Below are 22626 nucleotides of genomic sequence, written 5' to 3'. Positions count from 1 at the left end.
GAAGGCTGGGAGAAAGATGAGCAGTGTAAGTTTTTGGCAATGTACCAGGGTCCTTCCTCAAGGAGATCTGATTGTTTATTTTTTAGGAAGGTTATGAGCCACTTGTTAAACACAGACACTATTTAAAATTAAATTGTACACACAATTAAACAAAGTATATTAAAAACAAAGGCAGTAATACTGAAACTCATCACTGCTTAATTATTTTACTGCATTCTACCGTCGTCTATATATAGTGGAAATAGTGATGCCACGAGGTGCTATTATGCATCTCTTTGGAACTCTGAGTCCAATGATGTTGGGCTGGTAACTTGAAACTGGCCAGAGTGGGAGTATTTACACCACAGACATTGGTCGAGGCTACAAATCAGGGCTTCATTCATGGTTTTATTGAATGTCTAGAGTTCGGAAAGTGATGGAGACAGGTTAACAATGCCAACTAAATTTAAAAGTATATCGCATCTATAGCCATGACATTGTGGTTAGTACCAAAAATTGATGAAATATTACTCCAGGATTATCTGATTCAGCAAAGAAGTTGCTCACATCCTAGATGAATGAATGAAGGGTGGCATGCATCTTCATTGTTTCCCTTTCATCTTATTCGTGAATGTAAACAAAAATATCAACCAACGTTTACGTCACATATCAGATTTAGTGACAATAAACTTATGGAGGAAAGAATAAACAGACTGAGATGCAATTGCATTGGCCAAATCATGGTCAAATTGCAACCACAGGTTGACTACAGTTGCAAGAGAGGGCATCTGGAAGAATCAATGGACTACATAGAATTTACAATACATCTTACAATAAAGAATAATATGTATTATGTTATTATTTTTACATTATGTGCTATACACTATTTATATCAGTAAAATTTATAATAAATTTATATATACATATATGTGCATAAGAACCCCCCACTCCAGAGAGCTGGTTGTTAAACATTTGCCAGCACACCACTGCCTGGAGTTGAGGGTAAGGGGGGGTAACACAGCGAAGGCGTCAGACGAAAGGCCAGGGAGTCAGAGGAGAGCAAGCAGAGCCCATGTCCCAGCTGCCAAGTGGGAAAGTGTTTCAAAGACAGGTGATCATCTGGGCCAAGTGCCTCTGACAAGTCAACGAGGGGAAGAAGAGAAAAGACCCATTGGGTTTGGCAACGGTGGGGTTTCCTTGGTGTGGTGGGGAGGAAAGTCTGATTAGAGGCAGGTTGCAGAGACAAAGAGAAGAAACAATTGGAGGTATCAAGGGAGCAGAAGAAATGAGGGGGTCGAAGGAGAATGAGTTTGGGGTTGGGTGATATTCACCATGTCTGTGTGCTGGCTGCAAGGGAGGGGAGAAGGGGCAAGGCCGGTGATGCCCTTGAGTAGGGGATGTGCCCCAGGAGGGCTGGTCTTGGGCAAGAGCCCAGGCAGCTCACTCCTCGCCCCAGGAGGGAGATGAGGTGGTGGGAGGAGGGAGGTTGAAGGCTCTGAGTGATGAGGGGGAGGAGCGGGGAGGCTTCCGGAGATAGGAGAAGATAGGACAGAGTCCTCTAGGACACTGAAAGAGAAAAGAGCCTGGAGCAATGCTGTAGGAGCACCAGGCATGTCATGCATCCCTTGAGGTCAGCAGTCATGAATCCAAGTGAACCGTGGTCAGCTGCGTGGTGCAGGTGCAGAGAGCATCGAAAGTAGGATCTGATTGTATAGCTGGAGCTCTGCCAGGCAACTCAAGAGAGGGAAGGATGAGCAAAAGATAAGGGAGTGGTGCAAGGGGGTGGCTGCAGTGGGGGCCTATGGGATCTATGGGACTATGCTGGGGAAGGGAAGAGGGAACATGAGGAGTGAGGGACAGCAGTGGGAAGTGGGTAGAGAGGATTCAGCCTTCAAAGGTCAAGCATCCCATTGGGCTGAAGGCTTGGTGGCATTGGTGTGTTAGGAGCGAGCTGGAATATTGGGAAGCGGTGCCCGAGTGGGTTCCTAACAGGGGAGCTTGTAGTGGGTGCAGTTTTTCGGTAATGACATTCTATAGTGCCTGCCCCGGGAAGGAGGGGATGAGGCCAGGTGGAGGTCATGAGCATTGGAAGAGAGGTCAAGGGGCTGAGGCACCAGGGTGCAACACACCATCTACATCGCCATCGAAGTATAAACTGGTGACGGCAGCAGGCTGAGAAACATGGCAGGAGCTGGCACCCTCGAGATGAGGACAGAGCGACGGTGTGCAGGGGCGTCCCTGTAGATGGGTGGTGTGGTCTGGAAATGTCAATGCAAAGCTGGGAGTTTGCGGAGTAAAGATGATGATCTGGAAGGGACATTGAGGAGCATGAAGGACCCTTGCCCACCTCCAGGCCCAGGGGCTGGAGGGAGTAAGGAGGAAGCAGTCACCATGGAGATGGCTGCAGGGGAGGCCATGCCTGCTGTTGGGGACAGGCTTCCTTTAGAGTACAAGGTCAAGAAAACTGTCCGGGGCAGGACTGAGGATACTGTGCAGATGATGGTGGCTGGGATTGAAAGGGAGTTGGGGAGGATGAGGAATGGAGTCAGACAAGAGGATGAGAGTCCAGGAGACTTGGGGTTTCCATGGTAACTGATGTAACTGATGAGGAAGAGCAGTTAAGATGGGAGGGCCCCCAAAAGTGCTGTGGAACATGGTGATCATAAGGCCATGAGTGGGGGATGGGGGTGGTGGGTCTTGCCAGCAGTCTGCAGGGGCTCTGGGACCCCTGTACACTCCTGCCTTATCCGTAAAATGGGGACTATCATCTTTGGGGGGTTGAGATGAGCATTAGGGAGCACCGAGTAGGACTTGTGATTAGGACTGTTGTCACTGCAGTCAATGGAGATAGTTTTTGATGGGGCCAAGTGATCATGGCAGAGGTTGCGGAGGGGGTCTGGTTTCTCCAGAGGGCTGAATATTTGGGTGGTTTTTAGGGGTCCAGGAAAGGATGAAGGCGGGAGAATATGCAGAAGGACCCCTTTTGCAGAGTGGCAGAAAGTGAGAATCCATCCATTCACTAACATGTGTTTATTGAGCACCTACTATGGGCCAGACACTGTTATAGGTGTTGGGGATGCAGCTGTGAGCAAAACAGACAAAATTCCTCCAGCAGCATCTTTATAGTCAGGTGGATGTCTGTAAGTGGACTTGACCTTGGGTGGTGTCCTGGTGGCTGATGACTCTGCCGTGGGGTATGATGTTGGAGAGCCCTGACATACAAAAGAAGCACAAGCACCAACGTGTAGTTCTCTGATTCAACCTCCCCTCCAGAGTGTGGGCGCCACGGGCCCAAGAGCCTCCTGGAATTCTGGGGATTAGTGCAGTGCCTGGCACAGAGAGGCCACAGTTCACGCGTATGCGGGGGATGAAAAATGAGATGCCACCCACAAAGGCTCTGTTGGTTTTGCTCTGGGTGCCCTGTAGCCTGAATTTGCAGTGCATCTCCCTCTGATGCTGTGGGCCAGGAAGGCTGGTCCCAGTCAGCTGTGGCTGGGAGCAGCTGGTGGTGGGAGGAGTAGGGTGGGCCCCAGAAGATGAGTGCCCCAGACTGGGGCCAACGCAGGTGGGAAGCTTCTCAACACCCATTTCTTGATCCCAGAGCTCTGGTGGATCAGGGGAATGCGGTGTATTGGGTGATGGAAAGAAGTTGCACTGGGTACTGGCATTAGTCAAATTCTAGATCACGACTCAAGTATGGATGGTCTTGAGTCCCCCTGCAGAGCAGCAGAAAGTGAGAATCCATCCATTCATTCACACGTGTTCATTGAGCACCTACCATGTGCCAGACACTGTTATAGGTGCTGGGGATGCAGCTGTGAACAAAACAGATAAAATTCCTGCCCTTGTGGAGCTGACCTGCCAAAAAGAAAGATGGACAGTTGACTGGCATTGAGGTGGGAGAATCACTTGAACCCGGGAGGCGGAGGTTGCGGTGAGCAGAGATCGTGCCACTGCACTCCAACCTGGATGACAGAGTGAGACTCTGTCTCAAAAAAAAAAAAAGAATAAGGGCAGGGGAAGGGAGATGGGGGGTCAGTGAGGGGGAAAGATGGGCAAGGTGCAGCATTAAATGGAGTGATGGGGGGGCGGGGTCTTGCTGAGAAGATGACATTTAGGCAGAGCCCTGAAGTAGGTGAGGGAGGGAGCGTTGTGGACATCTCGGGGAGGAGCAGTCGATGCAGCAGGAGCAGCCAGTACCAGGACAGCCTGGCATCTTCATGGCTCAACAGGAAGGCCAGCGTGGCTGGAGCTAAGTGAGTGAGGCAAAGTATAATAGGGAGGAGGCAGTCAGCAAGGTGGTAGGGGCACATCAGAAGGGCCTCTTATGCTACTCAAGAGGAGTCTGCCTTTTACTGAGTTTGATGGAAACCACTGCTTTTGAGCAAAGGAACAACATATTCTGCTGTGCGCAGAACAGACTGGAGGGGCCCGGGTAGGACCACAGACCCAGGAGAGCTACTCGGTGATCCAGGCGATGGGTAATGCTGGCTTGGGCTGCAGCGATGTCAGTGGAGGTGGTGAGAGGTGGTGGGTTAGTGGATTTCCTGTTGAGCTGGAGAGTTTGGAAGTGTCAGATCTGGAAGGGACTTGGGTATGGGCTGGGGGTGTCCAAGGGTCTGCCATCTATGCTCTGGCGTCCTGAAGCCCAGCCCAGGTTGGTCTCCTGGCCAGTGGCACTGCCCTGTGCCTCCCTGGCCTGGCTGTTGAGGGGTGCCATTTGAACGGCCAGGAAGCCCCAGGCCCCCACCCCACTGTGGCCCCTTCTCTGAGCACTGGGTCTCTTCCCATCTCCCTTCTCTGCCAGTGATGTGCCCAAGGGTGCCAACAGCTTCAGGGTCTCTGGAAGCTCCGGGGTGGAGATCTTCATGGTCTACAACCGCACACACGTGACAAAGCCCATAGGCAAGGCCCGTTGGCCACTGGACACTGATGCAGACATGGTTGTATCTGTGGGCACAGCCAGTAAGGAATTAAGGGACTTCAAGGTAAGAGGCCACTTTCTCACAGAAAAGGGTTGCATCTCCCCACCCCCATCCAAGGTAAGAGCCCCACCATGGCAATTCCCATTCCAAACTCCCCACTTAACCAAACCTCACAAAGCTGATCACAGTACACACACAGAACGTATCCTGACACAACGCCACAGACGCCCCAAACATGCAAACCTCCACCACTGCTCCAGTCTCACACATGAACACATGAGTACTCCCACAAAACACATGCTCTCCTAGTCACCCCCTCAGATTCATGGACAACTTCACATTAATCCCCGTATTCAGCCCACACACAGACCCAGCAAGAAGCCCCACACGACCATACAGCAACAACCCGTGCAGGTGCACACACACACGTCCACACCTTTGTGTGCACAGATCTCCCACGCCTAAGCCAACCTTCTCTCTCATCACCTGCCCGAAGCTCAGACGATTCCCTCCTCACTCGCCCCAGCCCTGGGCACCCATGGCACACAGTGACCCACGAAATCCTAGACATAACCTTTTCTCCCCGACAGGGAAAGGGCAGGGATGAGGGAGCTGTTGAGAGAGGGGTTCAGGAGCCCACCGTGGGCTCAGACCCCACCTCCTCTGCTTGCTAGCTGAGGGACTGCTGGGACTGCAGGCAGGACTGGGACAGTCTCCTGTTGATTGGGGCCATCCCAGGGGCTTACTGTGATGATGGAGTGGAGGTTCTCATTCCCATTTTATAGAGGAAGTACCTGAGACTTAGAGGAGCTGAGACACTTGTCTAGGTCAATGGAGCTGGCTGTTCCTTCCTCATCTGCCAGCTGCACCTGCTGGGCGCTGCCCTGCCTTTCCCATCCCTCCACCCTGCCCCCACCCTCCTTGCTCCTCGCACCTGCCCTGGGAGCCAGGGTGGGCTCCACAACTGCTTGCTGGAGAGGTAGCTCTGAATCCCAGCCGGGAGCCCTTGAGTGTTGGGACTTCAGAGACTGGGAGGGTCTCCATGCCTCCTGTGCCTCTAAGTAGGGCTGTCAGGGTGTGTCCCCCATCTCCTCTGCCCCTGCCATCTCTGAAGGTGGTGGCCATGCAGGCTTAGGGCTGTGTTCCGCAGGTGAGGGTCTCCTACTATGGGGAGCAGGAAGACCAAGCCCTGGGCCACAGCATGCTGTACCTCACTGGCGTTGGTAAGTAGCAGCTCCCTGGCTGCCCATCTATCCCCTCTTTGCCACTCCAGGTTGCCTGTTTGAGGGACTTAGTGAATTCTTTGGAGTGGAAGACCTATGGCCAGCTTCCTCCATCACTGAGGGGCTTGGATTCCTCAGAGACCTTCTGTCCACTCTGGAACCACAGAGATTGAGACCCAGCAGTCCTTAGGACTACAAGGATCTTGAAACTTCACTGCCCAGTGAAAAACAGCTAGACCCACAATAAGTCTCCTTCATCCAGAGTCCCATGTATACCCTCATTAGACCTCCAAGACCCAGCACAGAACGTGCCCCCTTCAGCCAGGGCCCAGGGCGATGGAATGGCAGAACCCAGCCCCTGCAACCTCAGGCCATGTCCCCAGTTGCCAGAGTTTTGGGGTCACCAGCATGTGATTTAGAACCCCAAAGCCAGCAAGAGCTAGCAGGTGGACATGCACAGGCAAGCAAGTCATTCAAGAACCAAAGGCTTGGGTCCCTCCAACTCCCAGAACCACAGGGCAAGCCACAAGGGCCTCCCAAGTGTGGGGTCTGACCCCCAGGCAGGGCATCCTGGTCCTCACGGGTTTGGGGCGGGGTCAGAGTTTGCCCAGCCTGGACTTTAGGGGTGTGAAGATGGGGCTGGATGAGCCCTGGCAGCCCCTCTCCATCTCTTTGCAGATATTTCCCTTGAGGTCGACACAGGCCGCACAGGCAAGGTGAAGAGAAGCCAGGGGTACAAGGTGAGACCCTCGTGGGCACTCCAAGACTGCAGGGTTGGAGGGCAAACTTGGGGTGGTCCCGGGTGGATTGTGCCCTCCCTATGGGAGAATGATGGATTCCCAGGGTCTGTAGTATCCAACCATGTAGGAGACCCATCTGGGACAGCCAAGTTGGCATGAATGGATATTAACCTACACGCTGTAGCCAACAGGCTGTGACTGCTGGCAAATAGCTCACCCTCTCTGGGTCTCTCTTGTGCCGCTTTGAAATGGGGATTGGTTCTTTTGCTTGCTGCCTTTTTTATTTTGAGGGTGATATTTGGACCCCCACACATGTGGGAGTGCTTCCTAAAAGGTTGTTGAGTGACCGAAGGCAAGGAGAAGACAAGCCTTCCGGTAGAGAAGGCTATGGTGGCCAGCCCCAGGTAAAGCCTGAAGAGTAAGGAGGAGGACGGAGTGGGCTCAGGGCCTCCCCCTACAGGAAGTATCTAGAAGCTTTCCTGGGAGGGCTAGAAGGTACAATTTGAAGAGAAAGACTCCAGAGAGGCAGCCTGGATCACAAGGCTTTGAGGACAAGGTGGGCAGGGCTGCCATGGATGGCAGTGCGGGTCGTTCACTGCACAAGAGTGCTTGCGCATGGTGGCAATTATGATACAAATCATGTCTGGGACCCTACTGCAGGGTGGCGTCTACCCAGAGGTGTGGGCAAGAGTGCCATAAAGGCTAACAGTAGCTCTAGGCAATCCCAAGGACCTGGGTTTGAAGGCCAGCTATGCAGCTTGGGACTCACCTCCCAGAACCTCCCCGCCCCCTTCTGTGAAATGGGGAAAGTGAGCCCTGCCTTGTGGGTCTGGTGGGGAGGCGTGTTGGGGACAGCGGCAACCACAGAGGCAGGGAGCGCTCCAGCCATCTTTCCCGCCTTGGCTCAGACCTCAGTTTGCAGATCCTGCAGGACTGCAGGCAGATGCCAGAGATATCTATGGGACGGGTCCCAGGAGAGTGCTGGGATGAGGAGGGTCTCCCAAAGATTCTCCAGATCCCGACCCTCATCAAGGTCATGGTGGGCAGCCTCTGCCCCCCCCAGGCAGAGCTAAAGCTTAGCCAGCTTTTGAGGGCCATTTCTGGGTATGGTAACACTTTTGCTTATCCAGTGTGATGGCTGGGTGGAGTCATTGTGTATGGTAGTGCAGATTGTTCACCGCACAAGGATGAGGTGGGTCTAGAGCCTTATCTGTAACTCCATTCCCCAAATAATCCTTTTTAAAATCCTTAAGCAAACCAAGAATATGAAAGTATACAATCTAACAAAGCAGCCGGCCCTGGCCATGTCTAGAACCCCTTCCTGGAGCCTCCTGGGTCCCACTGATCCCAAGGCATCTTATTTTGCCACAGAAAACCTGGCGCTGGGGCCCTGAGGGCTATGGGGCTATCTTGCTGGTGAACTGTGACCGGGACAATCACAGGTCCACAGAGCCTGACCTCACCCACAGCTGGTTGTCGCGGGCTGGTGAGTGACACAAGGTGTTGTCTGGAGAGTGGGGTGCAGGGATGGGAGGGGATCCTGTTGGTGGGGGTGGAGAAAGGGTGATCTCAAGGGGTCCACTCTCTCCAGACTTGCAGGACATGTCCCCGATGGTGCTGAGCTGCAATGGCCCCGACGAGCTCTTCGACAGCCACAAGCTTGTCTTGAACATGCCCGTCTCTGATTCCAAAAGAATGAGGGTCTTCTGTGCTCGGGGTGAGTGGCCTGACGGAGCCTTGTCCTCCCAGCTCCATCCATGTCTATCCTCTCCTCCCCATTTCTCTCTCTTTCTTTTTCCATCACCTTTTTGTAACTCTCATTACAGCTTACAAACAACCACTCCCTCAGTACCAAATATAGTCCTCAAGGAGGAGGGTCAGCAACGAGTTCCATTTTATGGAGAGGAAAACTGAGGCTCAGATGCAGGAATTCACTGTGGCACAACCATCTGGGGTGGAGCAGGCATTCCAACCCAGGTGTCTTGGGTGCACCAAAGTTCCTCCTTTTACCATTGCCCCACTCCCGTTCCCTCCTCTGGTCAATCATTGTGGACTGAACTGCATGCCAAGCACTGTCCAGGCAGGGAGGGCATGAGAACTAGCGAGGCTGAGGCCCAGGCCCTGCCCCTGGCCCCAGAACCCAACTTTTTCACCAGAGTTTTTATTAATCAGCCTGTGGCTTTAAAAAACATGGCCAAGGCTGGGCGCAATGCCTCACGTCTGTAATCCCAGTACTTTGGGAGGCGGATTACCTGAGGTCAGAAGTTCGAGAGCAGCCTGGCCAACACAGTGAAACCCTGTCTCTTTCTAAAATACAAAAATTAATCCCAGCACTTTGGGAGGTGGAGGCGGGCGGATCGCGAGGTCAGGAGATCGAGACCATCCTGGCTAACACGGTGAAACCCCGTCTCTACTAAAAAATACAAAAAACTAGCCGGGCGACGTGGCGGGCGCCTGTAGTCCCAGCTACTCGGGAGGCTGAGGCAGGAGAATGGCGTAAACCCCGGGAGGCGGAGCTTGCAGTGAGCTGAGATCCGGCCACTGCACTCCAGCCTGGGCGGCAGAGCGAGACTCCGTCTCAAAAAAAAAAAAAAAAAAAAATTAGGCCAGGTGCGGTGGCTCACACCTGTACTCCCAGCACTTTGGGAGGCCGAGGCGGATGGATCACAAGGTCAGGAGATCGAGACCATCCTGGATAACATGGTGAAAACCTGTTTCTACTAAAAAATACAAAAAAATTAGCCGGGCGTGTTGGCGGGTGTCTGTAGTCCCAGCTACTCGGGAGGCTAAGGCAGGAGAATGGCATGAACCCGGGAGGTGGAGGTTGCAGTGAGCTGAGATCGTGCCGCTGCACTCTAGCCTGGGCGACAATGCAAGACTGCATCTCAAAAACAAAAACAAAAAAAAACAAAATTAGCTGGGTGTGGTGACTCATGCCTGTAGTCCCAGCTACTCGGGAGGCTGAGGCAGGAGAATCACTCGAACTCAGGAGGCAGAGGTTTCAGTGAACCAAGATCATGCCACTGCACTGCAGCCTAGGTGACAGAGCGAGACTTCGTCTCAAAAAAAAAAAAAAAAAATTGGCTGTGCGCAGTGGCTCATGCCTGTAATTCCAGCACTTTGGGAGGCCAAGGTGGGAGGATCACTTGAGCCCAGGAGTTTGAGACCAGCCTGGGCAACATGGCAAAACCTCGTCTCTACAAAACATACAAAAAAATTAGCCTGTAGTCCCAGCTACTCTAGAGGCTGAAGTGGGAGATCATTTAAGCCCAGCAAGTCAAGGCTGCAGGGAGCCGTGTTCATGCCACTGTACTCCAGCCTGGGAGACAGAGTGAGACCCTGTCTCAAATAAATAAATAAATTAAATTAAATTAAAAATGTACCACTCCTTAACCCTGGAGTGCTCTTACTTGTTTTTACAAACAACAACAGGCTTCTAGCCCTTCCTGATTCCCCTTCACCCTCCTCTGTTCAAACTGACTCAGAACTTATTGTTCCAGCTAAATGAGCCTGGCAGGGGCCAGAATGTTCCCTCCCATGCACCAGTGGTGGACGTTTAGGCAGAGGACTCAGCTTGAAAGCACTTAATGTGACACCAGGGCATAAGCAAAGTCTCGACAAGTGAATGGACAGCCTCTCCTGCGGTGTGCGGCCACTGAAGTGCTTTCTGTATCTCTGGAATTCCCTATCTGGATATTTCATATCAATGGAACCATACAGTAGGCTTATTTCAGTTAGCATAATGTCTTCAAGTTTCATCCATGGTGTAGCATGAATCAGTGCTTCATTACTTTTCTTATGTTTTAGAGACAGGGTCTCACTCTGTTGTCCAGCCTGGCGTGCAGTGATACTACCACGGCTCACTGTGACCTTGAACTCCCGGGCTCAAGTGATACTCCCACCTCAGCCTCCCCAGTAGCTGGGACTACAGACATGTGCCACCATGCCTGGCTATTTTTAAAAATTTTGGGGGCCTGGCGCAGTGGCTCATGCCTGTAATCCCAACACTTTGGGAGACTGAGACAGGTGGATCACGAGGTCAGAAGATCGAGACCATCCTGGCTAACACGGTCAAACCCCATCTCTACTAAAAATAAAAATAAAAATAAATTAGCTGGGTGTGGTGGTGGGCACCTGTAGTCCCAGCTACTCGGGAGGCTGAGGCAGGAGACTGGCATGAACCCGGGAGGTAGAGCTTGCAATGAGCCGAGATCACACCATTACTCTCCAGCCCGGGCAACATAGCAAGACTGTCTCAAACAGAAAAAAAAAAAAAATTTTTTTTTGTAGAGATGTGGTCTCACTCTGTCGCCCAGGCTGGTCTCAAGCAATCTTCCCACCTTTGCCTCCCAAAGTGCTGGGATTACAGACATGAGCCACCATACCTGTCTGGTCATTACTTTTTATGAATTAATAGTATTCCATCTTATGACTATATCATATTTTGTATATGTATTTATCCATGGGTAGTTTTCACCTTTTGTGCCAGGTGCTTCTATCTCTTTATTTAGCTTAAAGTTTATATTGGCCTCATGAGAAAATGTTAACCATTTTACAGATAAGAAACTGAGGCTCAGAGAGGTTTCTCTCAGAGCCAGTGAGAAACCCAAGCAGCTCTAACCAAAAAGGGGGCTCTGTCCTGGATTCCTGGGCTTGCAGCCCCTCACCCCTGTCCCCATGCTAGTCCCTGACTCTTGTTCTTCCTAGGTGGGAATTCTCTCTCAGACTACAAGCAGGTGCTGGGGCCCCAGCGTCTGTCCTACGAAGTTGAGCGGCAGTCGGGGGAGCAGGAGATCAGGTTCTATGTGGAGGGGCTGACTTTCCCCGATGCCGATTTCCTGGGGCTGGTTTCCCTCAGTGTCAGCCTGGTGGACACGGGGGTGTGTACAGCACTGGGGGGTGGGCATGGAGGCTGAGGGGTTTGGGGACCTAGTTTGGAGGCTCCAGGGCTGGGCAGGCTGGGGGCTGGGGGGCTTGAGGCAGGCTAGGGGTCCCTGCAGGGCCCACCAAGTCCTTATTTTCCCCTCAGACCCTGCCTGAGGTGACCCTCTTCACAGACACTGTGGGCTTCCGCATGGCCCCCTGGATCATGACGCCCAACACTCAGCCTCCTGAGGAGCTGTATGTGTGCAGGTGAGGCTCCTTCCCTCCAGCCCTCCCCCAGGTCTGGAGTGCAGAGGTAGAGACAGAAGCTGCCTCCGGGCTGCGCGCCTCACTCAGACTAACGGATTCATTGTGGGCACCAATTCAGCTGGTGGCAGGACAGCAGCAGGTGGGCTGGGGCCCCACCCTACCCAACCCTGACCCACCCTGCCTTGTGCAGCTAAGGCCCCTCCCAGGTCACTGGCTCAAGCTCTGGTTTTCCTGCCCATCCTGTCCTGTGGCTGCAGCCCCAGAACATCTCAGATTTAGTCTGGGCAGTGGGACCAGGCTCTGCACAGGCTGCTGGTGACCATCGGAGACCTACCCTCACTGTGACATGGGTACAATCCCGTGCCTGCTAAGGACGTGGGAACCCAGTCCTCGGGTCTCACTGCAAGCCTGATCTCACCCAGCTCGCTGGTCCTTCTGCCATCTCTCAGAATCCTCACCATGCCCTTGAGGGAAGGACCAGCCTCGATTGGCAAAGCCCTGCCAGGCCTCTGTGCCAGAGGTCAGACCACTGGAAAAAACCACAGTTGAGCTGGACATAAGTTAAAAGGCTGGGAAAGGTGTGGCCAAACAGGTTTGCTCTGCTTCCCTGGGTCTAGGTGTGTGTAGGTATTAAAAAGAGACTCTTCTCCTGCTTGCTAACCCCACCCTGACCCCTTTGCTTAGGCCAGTTGTGTGGAACAGGAGTAGACGGGGCCACCTGCCCTTCACTGCTATTTTAACCCAAGAGATTCAGCCCCAGGTCACCTCTGTGGCGACTTCCCTGACTCCCTGTGCTGGGTTAGGTGCCCTGCCTCTGGGCTCCACAGCCTGCGCTTATGCCTCACCTTGCTCCTGTCACCTGATATGATCTGGAGACTTTATCCATCTTCCCCATGGGCCTATGAGCCTCTCAAGGTCATGAACTGGAACCCCTGTATCCCAGAGGCTGCACAGGGCCCAGCACAAACTGAATCAAGGCCACTCACATCTCAGCCACAGTCAGAGGCCATTAGCATGCTCCCCTCTCCCTGCCTTTTACAGTGTGACGGACACTCACGGCTCCAATGAGAAATTCTTGGAGGACATGTCTTACCTGACGTTGAAAGCCAACTGCAAGCTGATCATCTGCCCTCGAGTTGAAAATCGAAATGACCGCTGGATCCAGGTGGGAGCCGAAGCCGACTCCAGAAGAGAGCTGGGGGCAGCCTGGGAAGCCTGCAGCCTGGCTTGGGGAAAGGGAAGCCGCACAGGTGCCTGATGGACCTCCGTGTCGCTAGAGAAGCCACGGCAGCCTGGGCCAGGCTTCCGGGGCGAGGGCTTTTCCGCTGCCTGCATCAGCCCCAGCCTCCACTGCTGCCCTCCAAACGATCTGGTCCCAGACGAGAGTCCTCTCCTCCCTGGGGTCCTAAGAGGTCTCACTTCTACCTCTGCCCCTCACCAGATCTTAGGGAAGATCTGCTGCCCTGCCCTGCCCCAGGCCCGGTGGGGACCATCCTGTTCTGTAACCCACCCGAAAAAGGTCACCGTGGCTTTTTCATCTCTCCCCTCCCAGGACGAGATGGAGTTTGGCTACATCGAGGCCCCTCACAAATCCTTCCCCGTGGTCTTTGACTCCCCCCGGAACAGAGGCCTGAAGGATTTCCCCTATAAGAGGATCCTGGTATGTGGCGACAGGCAGAGTGCGGAAACCCTGGCTGGGTCCTCCTGGAGGGGCACTGGTGGAGTCTCTTCTGGGCTTGGTCCTATAAGGCTCGGAGAACAGGAAAAGGAGGCAGAAGTATACAGGAGGTGGGACAGCAGCAAACTGGGGAGCCAGTGGGGAGTTTGGGCAAGAGATGGAAATGATATGCAAATCACATGCAAATAGGCAGCAGCCTGATTATTCCTGTGTTGAGAGGGGCAGGTCAGCAGAGCTCTTCTGGAGAAGGGACTGACTGGTCACCAAGAGGGAATTGGCAGCATGGTCAGCTTTGGGGAGACCAAGCTGCCTTTTGGAGGGAATGTACCCTTAGTGAGCCTGCATGGCTCTTGTTCTTCACAGCTAGGTCCTCTCTTTAGGTGTCAAATGTTTTCTGAACACCTACGATGTGCCAGGCACTGTGCTACCTCCTGTGCACAAGATGGCAACAGCAGCACCCACCATTACATATTGAGTTCCAGGCACTGTCTCCTAGCTTTCTATGGCTTACCTCATGAATTCCATGGGGCACACCTGTACATAAGTGCTATCATTATTTCCTCTTTATGGATGAGGAAACCAAGGCTCAGGGAGGTTAAGTAACTTGCCCAAGGCCATGTAGCAAGTTAATAGTGGCACCAAGATGCAAAGCTAGAGGGGCTGTCCCCACAGCCCTGCACTCAGCCTCAAGTGCACTACCCCTCCAGGTGAGCCCATGGTCTCTGCCTGTTTCCCGGCTCCCACTCCCCCACTGCTGGGACAGTCCCAGTCCAGGTAGGAGCTGTGATGGGATGCAGTCTGTGGGCACACAGAGCAGGGACATTCATCCCAGCCTGACGGATCAGGTGACAATGAAGCCAGCAGGTGAGTGCACCTGCCGGGGCCAGTGTGCTGGAGAGAGACCCACCTGACCTGCCCCGGGCTTGGCCTATAGGGGCCAGGGGATTTTTTCACTGATTTCTGCTCTCCTCTTTATCACTTTCATTTTCCACTTTCTTCGTGTTTAGTTTGCTGTTCTTTTTCTAGCTTCAAATGGAATCTAAGATGATTCAGCCTTTTCCTAAAAAACACACGTGTTTTATTATTTATTTATTTATTTTCAAACGGCGTCTCGCACTGTTGCCTGGGCTGGAGTGCAATGGCGCGATCTCAGCTCACCGCAACCTCTGCCTCCCGGGTTCGAGCGACTCTCCTGCCTCAGCCTCCCAAGTAGCTGGGATTACAGGCGCCCCCTTCCCCCACCACCATGCCAGGTTAATTTTTTGTATTTTTAGTAGAGATGGGGTTTCACCATGTTGTCCAGGCTGATCTCGAACTCCTGACCTCGTGATCCACCCACCTTGGTCTCCCAAAGTGCTAGGATTACAGGCATGAGCCACCTTGCCTGGCCTACTTTGTTTTATGAGACAGGGTCTTGCTCTGTCACCCAGGCTGGAGTGCAGTGGTGCAGTCCTAGCTCACTGCAGCCTCCACCCCCTAGGCTCAAGCCATCCTCCCACTTCAGCCTCCTGAGGAGCCAGGAACTCAGGCATGCCTCACCATGCTCGGTTTAAATATACATGTCTAGAGCTCTGGCAACTCCCTAGCAGTGCTGCCTCACCAACATCCCATGAGTTTTAATGTGCTATCGAAAGACAGCAGATTTTTATGAACTTTCACTTCAAAATCTTGTCTAATTCCCTCTTTGATTTCTTCTTTGATCTATGGATACCTTAGATGTGTATTGCTTAATTTCCAAACATTTGGGGGAATTTCTAGTTATCTTTTGGTTATTGATTTGACTTTAACTGCATGGTTCTCAGAGCCCGGGGGGATTTGTAAAAAGTGGACAGAGATCGTTTTTCAAGCACCAGGAGCCATGGAGTGGGAGGCCCCCAGCATCTTCCCTTTGCTCCAAGAAGTGCCTCGTCCTGTCCTCACTGACCTCTCCTTCTTGGGGCCGGGGTCTCGCTGGTCCTTCCATAGGGTCCTGACTTTGGATATGTGACCCGGGAGATCCCACTCTCTGGTCCCTCCAGCCTTGACTCCTTCGGCAACCTGGACGTCAGTCCGCCTGTCACGGTGGGCAGCATGGAGTACCCTCTTGGCCGGATCCTCATTGGGAGCAGCTTCCCCAAGTGAGGGGCTGGGGTGGGAGGTGGGGCGGCACAAGGGGTTGACCGCAGCATCCACCCTCCCTGTGCCCCTATCACAAACACAATTCCCCAGTCTGATAAGTGGTCTTAACTTCCTGTGTGGAATCCTGTAATCAAAGACTCGGCAGCCTAGGATCTCAAAAGATCACAGAATCTTAGGAGAAAACTCACGTGCTTGTGGCCTGTGATCTTTTGATCTACCTCATTTTATGGGCTTAATGAGTCATCAACATTAAAGAGATATCAGGGGGCCTCCCATAAAAAGCCATGTTTCTGGCTTCTCATGAAAAACTGGAGAAGCTGGGGAGGTGAGATATAGTCTGGCACAGAGACGGAGGAATAGACTCATTGACTTCTCCCATTAGGAAGTCAGACTAGCTTCTGTCCTAACCATGGCTTAAAAGGGCCCTGAGGTCATGAAGTTCCCAGAGCAGGTGGCTGCAGGTAAGCAAGTGACTGGCCAGGATACCCTGATGACAGAGGTGAGTCAGTGGATCTCACCCTGAACAGATGTGATGCAGCAGGAAACAAGATATTTAGGTTTTAATGCTCAAACAGGTGGCGATGTCTGTTAGGTCCTGCTGAATGGGTACACACCCTCCCTGCAGGTAATCAAAGAATGGGGTGTGCAATGCAGGGTCCTGGTGGGTTCCTCTGTTTCCTCCCTGGAGATGACACCCACTGCAAGCCCTGGAGTTCACCTTCCTATTTGTGGGGCTTTTGCATGGCAGGGGTGCCCCCACTTGCCCCCCAAGCCCTGGCTGACCAGCTGGTCTCCAGCCCAGAGGAGTCAGGCAGTGCTGAGAAGGTCACAGCCTCACCTGGTGAATCTGGCAGTCTCAGAGCTCTGGATCGGATGAGGTAAGGCTTCCTGGCACCCACCCAGGCACGTAACTGGGTGCCCAGGCAGGGTGCCTAGGGCTGAGACTGGCCAGGCGAGAGGCATGTGACTCATGCCCAGACACTACTGTGTGTGCTGTTCTGCCCACACCCTTGGGGGCAGACAGGCCTTGAGGCCTCAGGACGGTCTTTCTCTAACTCAGGGAGGAAGCTGTGAGGAAGGAGCACAGGCTTTGGAATCAGATGGACTTGGGTTTTAGTCCTGGCCCTGCCACTTGCCAGCCACACGATTTGGGATGTGTCCCCCAAACCAGTGTTTACCATAGTGCCTGGCACACAATAGGTACTCAATTAATTCATTTAAAAATATTTATTGTGTGCCAGGCACAGTTAAAGGTACTGGGGATACATCAGTGAACAAAAGAGATGCATTTTAAATGAGCAAATTATTTTATACTCCATGCCTCAGTTTCCTTATCTTTAAAATGGGCCTGATGAAAATCCCAGTCCCAGCTATAGAATCAGCATTACTGGGGATAAAGAATTCGCCTCATCCACCTCTTGAATGCTTAGGTATTGTTCAGTTGGCCCCAGTAGTGGAGCTGCTTCACAGCAGGTGGAACTCATTGGACAAAATGTATTGACCACCTACTACCCACTACGTGTCACACCCATAGTGCTTTTCTGAGGCTACCTCATTGAATTTCTACAACAACCCTGTGAGGCTGAGACCATCATCATCCCCATTTTACAGATAGGGAAGCTGAGGCTTGGAAAAGTTAAGTTACGTGCATTCTTTCATACATTCATTTACCAATTCAGTAAATATTTATGGAGACTTCCTATAGGCCAAGCCCAAGGTTGAATGCCAGGGATACAGAAATGGCTGAGGAGCTTGCCCTTGAGATTTAGAGTCTAATGAGGGAGACAGTGAAACAATGGATCAGAGAGGGGATCACATATCATCCCACGTGCGGTGTCCCAGAAGGCTTCCTAGGGGCAGCCAACGATATTGACGCATAATCATAAAGGGTAAGCAGACTTCAGGCAGGTAAGGAAAGAAGCAAAGTAGGCTGGGCGCAGTGGCTCATGCACTTTGGGAGGCCGAGGTGGGTGAGTCACCTGAGGCCAAGAGTTCGAGACCAGCGTGGCCAACATGATGAAACCTCGTCTCTACTAAAAATACTAAAATTAGCTGGGTGTGGTGGTGCACACCCATGGTCCCAGCTACTTGAGAGGCTGAGGCAGGAGAATTGCTTGAACCCAGGAGATGGAAGTTGCGTTGAGCCGAGATCATGCCACTGCACTCCAGCCTGGGCAACAGAGCAAGACTCCATCTCAGGAAGGGAAGGAAGGAAGGAAGGAAGGAAGGAAGGAAGGAAGGAAGGAAGGAAGGAAGGAAAGTAGCGTGGAGTGGCCCAGTGTTGCAGGCAGAGGGAAGAGTACAGGCAGAAGCCTGGAAGCCAGAGAAGGTACAGCTCAAAAGAAAAGTGGAAAGAACTTGGTATGGGTGGCATGCAGATGAGCGGGGATGGACTGGTAGGACCTCAGGCAGGAGGGGGCTCTGCAAGTCCAGCTGGGGACAGAATTCGGGGAGAAATCATTCTGTTCAGATGCCTCACAGGGCGGTTCTCTCCTCCGGGATCCCTGGGACCTGGGCTCAGGGGCCGAGCTCAGAGGATGCAGGCTCAGGAAGGGGAGGGGCTCCTTGGTGTTCTCCAAGGACTTTGCTTCCTTCTTTGTCCCAGGCTCCTGCCCCAGTCTCTGTATCATGCTGCAACACATGGGCATCCTTACCTGTCTGCTCCCACAAGCCTCACGAGCCAGCGAACCAAGCCAGGAGCCTTCTCTCAAGGGTGCAGGGGTCTGTTCTGGGAATTCCCAGGCACAGAGCAAGGACCCCACATGGAAAAGTGAGGGGTCTCCAGTGTGGACGTGTCCCCATTCCATTGGCTGTTGCATTGAAAACCAGGAATCAGGCCTTTGGTGGACAGATGGGACCTGAGGTTTGAAAAGGGTTGGCTACGTACTTAGGACCACACCGCAAGTTAGCAGTACGGTCAGAACCCAGGTCTCCTTCTACCTGGGCCCCAGACTCAAATTTAGCACCTCAGGCTGCTATCCAGTGACCCTGCCTTGGTTTCTGACCTTAGCAATGGACAAAACAGACAACCAAACATTCCGGCAGCGAGAAACAGACAATAAGTGAACAAAACAAATAAGTACCTCCGATCATATGTATGAATATAGTATGAATGCATGAAGAAATGCACATAACTTTAATTTTCTGGGCCTCAGCTTCCTCATCTGTAAAATGGGGACAGTAATGGTCCCCACCCCACAGGGCTGTCATAAGGATTAAATGAGGTAGCCTGGGTAAAGCATGTGTGTGGCACATGTCAGTAAATGTTTGTCTCAGGTTTGCTGAGAGTCTGATGTTTAAACAAAGCCTTGAAGGAAAAGAGGCAGTTAGGCCAGACACAGTGGCCCTCACTTGCAGTCCCAGTGCTGTGGGAGGCCGAGGTGGGGGGCTCGCTTGAATCCAGGGGTTTAAGACTAGCCTGGGTGGCATGGTGAAACTCCACCTCCACAAAAAATACAAAAATTAGCCCTGCGTGGTGGCACATACCTGTAGTCCAAGCTACTCGGGAGGCTGAGGTGGGAGGATCGCTTGAGCATAGGAAGTTGAGGCTGCAGTGAGCCATGATCACAACACTGCACTCCAGCATGGGTGACAGAGTGAGTGAGACCCTGTCTCAAAAAAAAAAAAAAAAAAAAAAAAAGGAGAGAGAGAAAGAAAGAAGAAAGAAGAGAAAAAAGAAAGAAGAAAGAGAGAGAGAGAAAGAAAGAAAGTGAAAGAAAGAATGAAAGGAAGGAAGGAGGGAGAAAGAAAAGAAAAACGAAGAAAGAGAAAAGAAGGAAAGAAAGAAAGAAGAGGCAGTTAAAGATGTGGCTACTTAGGAGAATATTCCAGGGTGTAGAAACAGCCATACAAAGGCCCTGAGGCAGGAGCAGGCTGGAGACAGCAGACCAGCAGGGAGGCCAGTGGACCTGGAGCCAAGTGACCAAAGAGGTGTGCAGGGGGAGTGAGGCCAGACAGCTTGGCCGAGCATGCTTCAGATGTAACTTTGAGCTGGTATTTGTATGTGTATCATAGGGTCATCAGGAGGATTAAACAAGACACTTAGTGAGAGTACCCTAAGGACAGCACACAGTAGGTGCTCACATGCCCACACAAATCCACAGTCCATTCTCTGTTGTCTTGGCCCCTCCACCCTCTACGCCCCACATTTAAAGCGTTCTTTGAGCAATCCCGCCCCCTGGTGGCAGATCTGATGATGACTCAGAGGCAAGACCTGATGCCTCCCAGGCACAAGGTGACTGCCCGCCCTCTCCCTCCTGGCCAGGTCCGGCGGGCGGCAGATGGCCAGGGTGGTGCGGAACTTCCTGAAGGCCCAGCAGGTGCAGGCACCCGTGGAGCTCTACTCGGACTGGCTCTCTGTGGGCCATGTGGACGAGTTCCTGACCTTTGTGCCTACCTCTGACCAAAAGGTACGTCCCCTCCCTCCCTGCTTGAGCCACCTCTGCCCCTGTCTGACCTGATGGGATAAGTTAGGGCAAAGCCATCTAGAACCAGCTCAACCCTGTGCCCCGAGTAAGCTCTGGACTGGGGCATTCTCTGGGTCAGGGCACCCGGACACGCTCATCCTCACACTTCCTGGGTATTTGTGCTTGAACTCAAATCCCTTAGCCAACAGTCAGGAATGATATTGATAATAATTGGTAATATTTACTGAGCACCTACTATGTGCCAAATACTCACATGTTTTAATTCATTTAATCCTCCAACAAGCCCATCAGGTGGGTGCAATTATTATTGCCCCATTTTACAAGTGAGGAAATTGAGGCTCAGAAGGGCCATTAACCCATCCAAGCTCACCCAGCTTGCAGGTGTCAGGATATGATTCAAATCCTGGTTCTGGGCCTCTACAGTAAGCCTTGCAGAGGTGGCTGGGGAAGACATGGCCAGGGAGCCAGCAGCCTGAGAGAAGAGGCTTACCAGTGACCAGTGGTTACAGCTCTGCTAGGGACAGCTCTGACAGTGAAGGAGGAGACATTTGAATTGGGTATTTTGTTTTTGTTTGTTTGTTTGTTTTTGAGACAGAGTCTTGCTCTGTCGCCCAGGCTGGAGAGAAATAGTGCAATCTTGGCTCACGACAACTTCACCTGCTGGGTTCAAGTGATTCTCTTGCCTCAGCCTCCCAAGTAGCTGGGATTACGCCACCATGTCCAGCTAATTTTTTGTCTCTTTAGTAGAGATGGGGTTTCACCCTGTTGGCCAGGCTGGTCTCAAACTCCTGACTGCGGGTGATCCGCCCACCTTGGCCTCCCAAAGTGTTGGGATGACAGGCGTGAGCCACCACGCCCAGCCCTGAATTGGGCCTTGAAGGAAGAAGTCAGAATGCCTTGGTAGGCAAAATGCAAAGGGCTTCCAGGGAGGGAGAACGGCACAAAGTTCTGGAGGTGGGAACCTGCTTGGAGGACCGGGAGAGCTGCAGACAGTGCTTTGTGGCTGGGGTGCAGACTGAGCGGGAGAGGGGAGTCCCAAGCACTGTCAGGCCCCTCCTGAGTCTGGGGTCTCCTGTGTCTAGGGGGACCCTGTCCACTGAGCCATTCTCCCTCCCTCTGTGCCAGGGCTTCCGGCTGCTCCTGGCTAGCCCTAGCGCTTGCCTCAAACTCTTCCAAGAGAAGAAAGAAGAGGGTTATGGTGAGGCGGCCCAGTTTGATGGTGAGTGCCAATGACCCGGCCACCCCTGGGGAACCCTGCCCTTTCCTCACCATCCTTGGTTACAGTCCCTGCACCTGCAGGGCTCTCAACTGGGCTCAGAACCCAACACCCACTCTCCGTGTCTTGGGCCCCCAGGTCCTCTGATGGGTGAGGAAGTTCCTGGGCCACACCCCAGCAGAGGAAAGGCACAGGAAACCATGAGTGCCCCTGGTGCCAGTCAATGCCAGGCACGTTCTTGTTCTCGCTCCCGTCTGATCTCTCCTCCCTCTTCCTTATCCCTGTTCACAGAAGTGGAAACTGAGGCTCAGAGAGGAGAACTGGCTTGGCCAGGGCTGTGTAGCCAGGGAGCAGCAGGGCTGGGGGCTCGAGAGAGGAAGGAGGAGAAACCAGGCTTGGTCAGGGCCCCTCTGCAGAGCTTCCTGGAGGAGCTAACAGACCCTCCAAGGGCTTGCTTGGCCCACCTCCCCTCCTTGTCACAGCCTCGGTGTTCTCATCTGGCAAATAGAGCATTGGAATGGATGTGGTGCCGCTGTCCACAAGGATAGTCCTGGGTTTAAATCCTGGTCTTGGCATTTGCTGGCTCTGGTATCAAGGGTGTGTTCTGAACCTCTCAGTGCCTCAGTTTCCTCTTCTCTGAGTTGTAGGTGATAATTAATCCCTCTTATAGTTGCTTTAAATATTAATAATACATTAAGTGGGATGTCCAGAGCATGGCAGACATTCAATAATGGTACCTGTGCCATAATTATTAGGCTCCGAGTCCTGAGTCACTTCCTGAGGGGTTCCTTATCCATCACCAGGTTTTCCTTGCAGCCAGGGCCTGGTCCCATCAGGGTTCTCAGTCTGGACTTTCTCTATCCTGGCTTCTGACCCTGGCACTGAGGTAGGAGAGAAATCCTGGCCTGGATTACGTAGCCCCAGGCCGAAGAGGGCCTCCAGGCAGTGCTCCCTGAGCTATGCATTATCTTTCTCTTCTTGCAGGGTTAAAACACCAGGCAAAAATAAGCATTAATGAGATGCTGGCAGACAGACAGCTCCAGAGAGACAATCTTCATGCACAGGTGAGGGGCAGGACCACCAGCTGCTCTAAGGGATCCTTACCCTTCCAGGGAGAAGCAGCCCCAGGAACTGCTGGCAGGGATGGGTGGCGGGGGAGGGGGGGGGACGACGTTGTCAGGGATTCG

The 22626-nt window shown here is 52.7% G+C and overlaps 1 protein-coding gene across 1 annotated transcript in view; it reads left to right on the top strand.

Moving 5' to 3' along the window:
- The window catches only part of PADI1 (peptidyl arginine deiminase 1), a 40387-nt gene that overhangs the window by 12085 nt on the left and 5676 nt on the right, over positions 1-22626 (top strand). The window contains exons 2-14 of the mRNA XM_033228119.1: positions 4787-4967; positions 6055-6127; positions 6806-6867; positions 8239-8353; positions 8459-8584; positions 11575-11747; positions 11879-12000; positions 13042-13165; positions 13553-13660; positions 15644-15795; positions 20061-20205; positions 21349-21442; positions 22424-22503. Of these exons, the coding sequence (XP_033084010.1) occupies positions 4787-4967; positions 6055-6127; positions 6806-6867; positions 8239-8353; positions 8459-8584; positions 11575-11747; positions 11879-12000; positions 13042-13165; positions 13553-13660; positions 15644-15795; positions 20061-20205; positions 21349-21442; positions 22424-22503 (1555 nt within the window). The remainder of the gene's footprint in view (positions 1-4786; positions 4968-6054; positions 6128-6805; positions 6868-8238; positions 8354-8458; positions 8585-11574; positions 11748-11878; positions 12001-13041; positions 13166-13552; positions 13661-15643; positions 15796-20060; positions 20206-21348; positions 21443-22423; positions 22504-22626) is intronic.

Source organism: Trachypithecus francoisi, unplaced genomic scaffold, assembly GCF_009764315.1.
Source record: "Trachypithecus francoisi isolate TF-2019V2 unplaced genomic scaffold, Tfra_2.0 Lachesis_group12, whole genome shotgun sequence".
In the NCBI taxonomy this organism is placed as follows: domain Eukaryota; kingdom Metazoa; phylum Chordata; class Mammalia; order Primates; family Cercopithecidae; genus Trachypithecus; species Trachypithecus francoisi.
Note: the sequence above shows the minus strand (reverse complement) of the source record. Positions and strands in the feature narration are given on the sequence as shown.